This window comes from Oryzias latipes, chromosome 15 (genome assembly GCF_053564925.1).
Source record: "Oryzias latipes strain Hd-rR chromosome 15, Olatipes_Hd-rR_3.1".
Classification (NCBI taxonomy): Eukaryota; Metazoa; Chordata; class Actinopteri; order Beloniformes; family Adrianichthyidae; genus Oryzias; species Oryzias latipes.
In genome coordinates, this window is record NC_136251.1 from 26,034,923 (window position 1) to 26,042,107 (window position 7,185).

A 7,185-nucleotide genomic window follows, 5' to 3' on the forward strand; every position below is an offset into this window, starting at 1 on the left:
CCTCCTAATTCATTGAAATTACGTTCCACATATAAAATAACCCAAGACTAAAAAAAAGACAACTACTAGCATAAAGTTTTAATAGGAAGTCTTATAAATTGGAATATATATTCAACTTCATACAAGAGGATCAAAAAGTATTTTCCACAAAGATATTTGATTGTGCAAATGCTGTGCAGAATAGAAAAGCTGCATTCAAACGGATGCAAAACTTTAGAAAACGTGATTTTTGACACAAAAATAAAGCATGAATTACTAAAAGCAACTCTTGGTTAAGCTACACTTTGTACCTTGATGTTCTCCTAAATTGTGTGTTTTGTGCCGAGCGCCTTGAACTGCTCCTCCAAGGCCACGTTAAGAAAGCGAATTTGTGCAAAAGCATCCTGAGCTGCATCTACGAGATTAGGTTTTTAAAAAATAAATAAATGGATACAAAACTGGATATACGTTACAAAGTTTGAAAAGATTCTCTGCATTTTTGTCAAATATCAGGAGGTGTAGCAAAAAGGCAGTCCATCTCAATCCTCATTTTTCAAAGATCAACATTTCCCTTAGGCAAGATTTAGGGTTAAATTACAAAAGAGTAAAGCAATAGTCAGAAGTTATCTATGCAATGTAGCAAACAAACGGAATACAAACTTTAAGCAGTTCAATAAGGTCACATTGATTGTTAGGGCTTCCCTTTACAGGCCACAAAAACATAAATTACATATAACATGAGATAAATAATTGTTAATCTGCATAATTTTCATTAGTAATGTCAGATACTTAACGTACTGAAAAGGCTAAGTCAAGAGCAGAGCGAGCGTTTCAGATCAGATGTATTCTGCCGCACTGGATTGCTGACCTTGGATCGTTCCTTAAGTCCGCACCTGAAATTTTCCTGCTTTAGTCAAGTATTTGACCCCTTTAAAGGGTTTGTACTTCTCCCCGTACATATCCAGACGGCTCACTTTCAGACCTGCACAGAGGACGGAACAACATGAGCAGATCAATGCGAAACACAAAACTCTGCACTTCAACAACACTTCATGCTGCCGCCATGACCTTAAACAAGATACAACACGAGAGGAGGAATAAATGAAACTGACTGGACTGAGTGGAAAGAACTATTAGAATGTTTAAATCCAGACATGATCGTGTAAAATATTGTGATATAAAAACATAGTAATTTAACTTCATCCCTCCTTTTTAACAAGTGGAATTTACGCATATTGCTCTTTACAACACAATCACGGTCCCAAAGGGCTTTATAATAAAACCAGAGATAAATGGAAAATGAATAACTGAGCAATTAAAAACAACAGCATAAAGTTACAAAAAGCAGGAAAAAAACATAAAAGGTAAATCAACGATTGATTAAAATAAGTAAAATAAAATAGTCTCAGAGGGAATCTTATTCCATAACTGAGGGCCAGCTATAGAAAATATACAGTTGCCTCCAGCGTTTCTGTGGTGGGAACTTCAAGAAGATTCTGTTCGGCAGAACTTCAAACTCTAGATTTTTTTTCTGCTCCTGACTTACAAGATTTTGAATAAAGAAATGCTATTTTAAGCTTAATTTTCTTTATATATGCCCTCTGCCAAAAGAACATGTTTGAAACACCAAAAACACGATTTTCATCAGAGTGGGTCTTTAATACTTGACTAAGTTAAGCTTAGCTTTTAGGAAATAAAATTACAAAGAGACCCAGAGTAAAAGATGCAAAAGTGGAGTATTTGGAAAGAAGTCCTTAAAACTCTGATATTATGTTGAAAAAAAAAGCAGGAAATTTAAGCAAAAGAAAGGCAGTTTGTCCACATGGATTTCTTTAGCGAAACAAAAATGGGCAACAGTAACAGGTATAACACAAAGAGGTCATTATCTCAATAGTTTGTCATGCTGACTTTTCAGCCGTGGTCACAGCTTGACAACGATGCCTCATGCTGTCGATGAATGGTCTCATTGTCTTTGAGGTCATGGCCTTCCACCTAACATCTAAATGTTATATATCACAGCTCCAAGACTTACATAAAATACCCCAAACTTTGAAAGTCGTTAAAACAATACTTTTCCATGGAAAAAGTATTTCAACAGCTACAAAGAGAGTTACCTGATATGGCCAGCTGCTGTATCTTCAGGTCAATGTTGAGTGAGGGGTTCTCTTCAGGTTTTGGGGCCCCGGGCTGCATACTCAGACTCCCTCGTAAATTTGGGAGCTTCTGGGGGTTTAGTTTTCCAATATCCCAGACCAGCACCTATTGAAAAAAAAACTCCTTAGAGTGAGAACAATAAAATAAAATGCCATTTCATTTTAATCCACTAATTGCTGGCTATTTAAAATCCAGGCATGATTAAAAATAATAGTTGTATTTTTAATTTGCAACTTTTTTAAGGCTGACATAGATTACAAACTGTTGAAACTGCGTCATGACATTTGTGGCACACAAAGGTCTTCTACCTTAGTGGCAAGATCGTAAGTGTGGGTCCCCTGTGTGGCTGTGAGGTTAACAGTGAGCACAGCTTTAGGCATGTGGACTGTGACCATCAAGCCCTCCACCGTTTTCCCCATGGTCTGCTTGGGCCCGATGGTGATATCCAGACGACCACAAGATCCAGCCTCCAAGAAACTGATGTTCTGCTTTACATACACCGGGATGGCAACAAGACTGAGGAGAAAAACAGCCACGAAGGCAGTCTAGGTAAATTCCCTCAATAGAACTATAGTATTATTCTCTGCTAAGATGAAAAAGGAGAGTAAAATAAACCATTTATTATATGGCAGCATGTGTCTCATATTTCAAAATGAAAGTCTTTACCGGAAATGCTTTTTCATTTTCACAATAAAGCTGGGTACGAGGACTCAAAAATAAAATGAAAAATCAATCAATCCGCCAAATGGCTCTTTGTTTTTCTTCTTCAACACATTTCAATTTCAAAATGTTCCCCAGTAAATGGGTATCCAAATTTCAATTAGAAACATCTAATTTGATCATTGAAAAAATGAAAATGCACTCCCCCCTTTTTATTATCGCTTTAACTACGTCACAGAATAAGCGGTGTTTAGATAGAAAATGAAAAAAGCTGTTTGGCGTATTGATTATTCATTTTATCATGGAGTCAACAGACGCTGCTTTATTGAGAAAATGAAAAAGAATTTCCGGTACTGACTTTTATTTTGAAACATGAGTCAACCATGGTTCCATAGTTTACAGTACAGCAAAAGTATTTATAAATCATACTTCTGAAACTGAAGTTCATGCATTTGTATTTTATTTTTTACAGAAAATGTTGTTTTTCTGCAACATGAAACCCTTAATTGACTATAAATAAAGTTTATGAAAAATCATAGAAATGACAAAGGAACAGAGTTATGCCAAAATTTAATTGCAACAACCTCCAATTTAAACTATGCTTTAAGAGGCTAAACTGTATATTGAAAGTAATTTTCTTTGTGGTTGAAAACTTTTATCCAGCTCTGAATTTTTATAACCTGAGGATAGGATGACATCTTCATATATGCAGTCCTCCTCATAATCCATAGCCAGCCCTAGTCACCCCATTGCTCTCCCCATGAATCACTTACTTCTGAGAGCTGACTTGATATGACATGAGAGTGAAGTTTCCATCTGGAGGGATGAAAGACAAAACCCGTTCCGACTCCCAGCGTTTGAACCTCACGCAGGGATGAAAGCTCACATCATCCAGGAGACGAGGATTCTGTCAATAATACATCAATAATGAGCAAAATTTAGACTTGAACAAAAGTGCACAGATGATCTAAATACAGATATGGGGGGAAATGAGCCCACCATGAAGGACAAAGTGAGATCCGGCATCCCGGTAAGCCTCACACAAGCTTCAATGACCCCCTGGATCTCTGCAAATACTGTTGTCCCTGTTCAGTAAACAAAGTCACCGGTATTACTGTGCATTTAACTGCATTTCCCACCAACTGCTTTATTCTTCTCTTCTTTTCAAGTACCTGATTTATCGAGAATTGCATCAATTTCTTCGATCACATCAAAATATGCCTCATTGTTTGTGTACTTGACACCAGCCCTTCTCCATGGAACATTAGACAGCTGACCTGTTGGCAAAGTGTTTCCAACATTGCTACCTCCTGGAAAAAACAAATGAAATGTAATGTTAACGCTGCCCTTCAGTGTGACTTAAAGAGCCAGAAGTTCACAATGTTCCTTGTGACGTTTGTTTACCTGTTAGTGTATTGACGACTGACCGCAGAATGTTGGGAGGCTTTATCATCTCCTTGAGGACATTGGACTCGGTGGCGAGCGGAAATCCGTTGTCGAGCATCTCCTCCAATAGCTCGTAAACAATCACTACATTATCCTTGATTACAGTTTCTGAACATTCTCCAAAGTAATCCTGCAAAAAAAAAAAAAAAATGTTACTGAAAGGACAACAGTGGCTGTCCCTTTGAGCAGCGTCAGCAGACCAATATGGGCAATAACGTAAGTTCTGTGTTCTATTAGAAAGAGTGTAGCACAATTGAGAGTGCTGTACTTCTAAGCACTTGAAGAGCCTTTTGATATTACTTTGGATCGCAGATTTAATAAAATCCCTTTAATTTGCATTAAAGCACACAAAACTATCAATTTAATATTTTCAAAGATATTTTTTGTGTTTTTCCTTTTCTGCTTTGTCACCATACCTGCATGTACACATGGTACATTTACTATTAACTGAAATCTGACAATTCTTCCTTTTTTTAACATGAAACCCATTCAGCAACATTTCTTACAGTGCCCCATGACAATTTCCGTCATAAACACAGTTTAGTTTAGACAAAATAAAACATAAGTCACAAAGTAAAATATCTTTATCGTGTATTAACAAATCCTTCCATAGCCATTTAGCCTGCATGGGGTATATAATGGGATTTTATTAAAAAGACGTATGATATATGAGTCAACACTCTCCAAGCTCTTTTAAGTAATCTTATTTATGGTTTTATACAACGTCTTTAACGCTTCCAAGAATAAAATCATTTTAACCCTAACCAACATCAGGCACAGCACTTTGCATTACCAGTCCCCAATTTGGAGGTACTGGTTTGGCCACTTTATTAGGTTTATAATTGGTGTATTCACTTGTATTTTAATTATTTTGTATGTCTTGTGTTTCTTTTTAATGGTGTTGACATTTACACTTCGAGTCTGAAATAAAAATACTTTTTTATTGGTTTAAATGATAATTCCAAAGACGATCCCTGGTTTAAGTCAGCACAAAATACTAACTGCAGTCAAGGTTAAGGTTGCTGCTGAAATTCTTATATTTGGCCAAACTAATGCCTCAAAGAATGTCTTATAAAGGACTTTTTAGTTATATCTTTAATATATATTATATACTTACATGAAAGTGCAGCAAGAAGGAAACTTATTCCTAGAGCTTGACTAGAAGCACTTAAGATCTGGCACACACTTATCACAAAGAAGACATTCAGGTAAGAAATCAATACTACCAAGAATGTATCTCCAACTCTGTGCAGGAACTCGATGACAAAAAGTGGAGGCACTTCAGTCTGGATGGCAGACAGGAAGAAGATCTTGTCCCTGTATATACTGATGAGATAGTGGTGTGGGGTCTGCAGGACAGGGGCCACATTTTCTGGGTCTACTGCTTTTTCCTTAGCTTCGAAAAAGTAATCACAAACACTCCGGCTGATAACACTCTTCCAGTGTTTCTCCAGGAAAATGTCTCCTGAGTGGTTAATCAGGAACAGACTGTCGATCATCTCAGCTGCAGAAGGAAACGTTGTTGTTTGAGTTGGTTCTCTTAGACCAGATGGCACACGATAACTACACAATGTCGGTCACATGATTCAAATAACTTAAACTAAACAGTTTGTAAAAAATAAAAAAAATGAAAAGACTTTTGAAATATTATCTGAAAAGTTAAAAGTTTATTGTGCTGAGTGAGATAACAGAAAGAAAAATATGAATCATACTTACCAACTTATCGTTAATCCTGTCAGAGGAAGACCAACATGTAAAGTGCGAAATATTTTTACAGCTTTTACAAAGTTTTAGCTGTAGATCACTTGCTTTAAAAAAAGAAAAAACTCGATTCAACTACAGGGAAGAATACTCAGTTGGTGCCAATATGGAAGTATATCTCATAGGCATCTCAGGGGACGCCTACAGCTATGTGCACACGTAAGCAGAAAGAACTGAATTGTGCTACTAGACTAATAGTTGAAAAACGGGTATATTTACGCTATTGAAGTGGCATTCACGATAATCTAATAAAGTGTAATATTCTTCCCCTCCATTTTTTTATTTAAAGTTAGTGGGTTTATTTTTAATCAGGCAAAATCAGAGGACAGCTGTTTTGCTCTCATTGTTGTCAGTCAGTGGGTTAAAAAAACCGGTGTATAGTTTTGCAGGCAACCTTTGACAACGATCTAAGCCGCGCATCAGACCATTCAGTTTTCGGTGTTCTTTAAAATAGCTAATCCATTGTTGTATGTCAGCATTATTGTGTGGAAAGGTTTTGTTAGAATATTACAAATTTTTAAAGAAAAACTATTTGGAAAACTCAATATGATTTTTTGTATTTTGATGGCATTTTAACGTGTACTGTTGTGAAACGTACGCATTTCCCCATGGTATAACACAATTAATGACAGTATTTGGAAGTTTCCGAAGTTTTATTCACCATTTTATTGTATGTATATGATTAGAAAAAGTAGCACCTATAACTACTACAGCTCCTCGTTAAACTGAGTTGGGCAGGAACCATACTGTCTATGGCAGCAACAACTTACCTACAAGTCACTACCCAGGGAAAACAACAAACTTCCTTGATACGACTGCATTTTCGAAAGATAATTGCAAAGACAAAAGGATTAATATGGGGGGGGGGTAGATTTTGTAAACAATGTGAAGAAACATTCATATATTTAATTTCGACCTATGATCACAAAAAATTAGTTTGGAAGTAATTGTCAGTATGATATAATGACTCAATTTTTTCTCGATTTCTTCCTGACATGGAAAAACAGATCCTGTATGGTTTTACTGATTATGAAAAGTTACTTCACAATTTTATTGGTTACATTTCCTGATTTTATTAACAAAATATTACATTCATTAAACTACATTTGGCTTTAAACCTCAAAATTCCTTTGAATTAATTGCTCAAATCAGACATTATATACACCCAGTACCTACAGAACAGCA

At 36.1% G+C, this 7,185-nt stretch overlaps 1 protein-coding gene across 1 annotated transcript; it reads right to left on the minus strand.

Moving 5' to 3' along the window:
• Positions 1-63: 63 nt before the first annotated feature.
• On the minus strand, positions 64-6,372 carry ap3m1 (adaptor related protein complex 3 subunit mu 1). Its single transcript, XM_004077187.5, has 9 exons — positions 5,956-6,372; positions 5,466-5,743; positions 4,198-4,369; positions 3,966-4,103; positions 3,793-3,878; positions 3,567-3,700; positions 2,442-2,649; positions 2,094-2,238; positions 64-961 (listed from the first exon to the last, which is right to left on the minus strand). The coding sequence occupies exons 2-9, from the start codon at positions 5,736-5,738 to the stop codon at positions 861-863; spliced, it is 1,257 nt and encodes a 418-aa protein (XP_004077235.1). The 5' UTR covers positions 5,739-5,743; positions 5,956-6,372; the 3' UTR covers positions 64-860.
• Positions 6,373-7,185: the final 813 nt, after the last annotated feature.

Bases quoted from the DNA above. Each gene is read 5' to 3' on its own strand.
- ap3m1 (XM_004077187.5), bottom strand. From the start codon at position 5,738: ATGATCGACAGTCTGTTCCTGATTAACCACTCAGGAGACATTTTCCTG. The intron at 3,879-3,965 runs GTACTTGAAAAG...TTTACTGAACAG, and splicing joins TGCAATTCTCGATAAATCAG to GGACAACAGTATTTGCAGAG. The intron at 2,650-3,566 runs GTAAGTGATTCA...TTTTCTCCTCAG, and splicing joins TATCAAGTCAGCTCTCAGAA to TCTTGTTGCCATCCCGGTGT.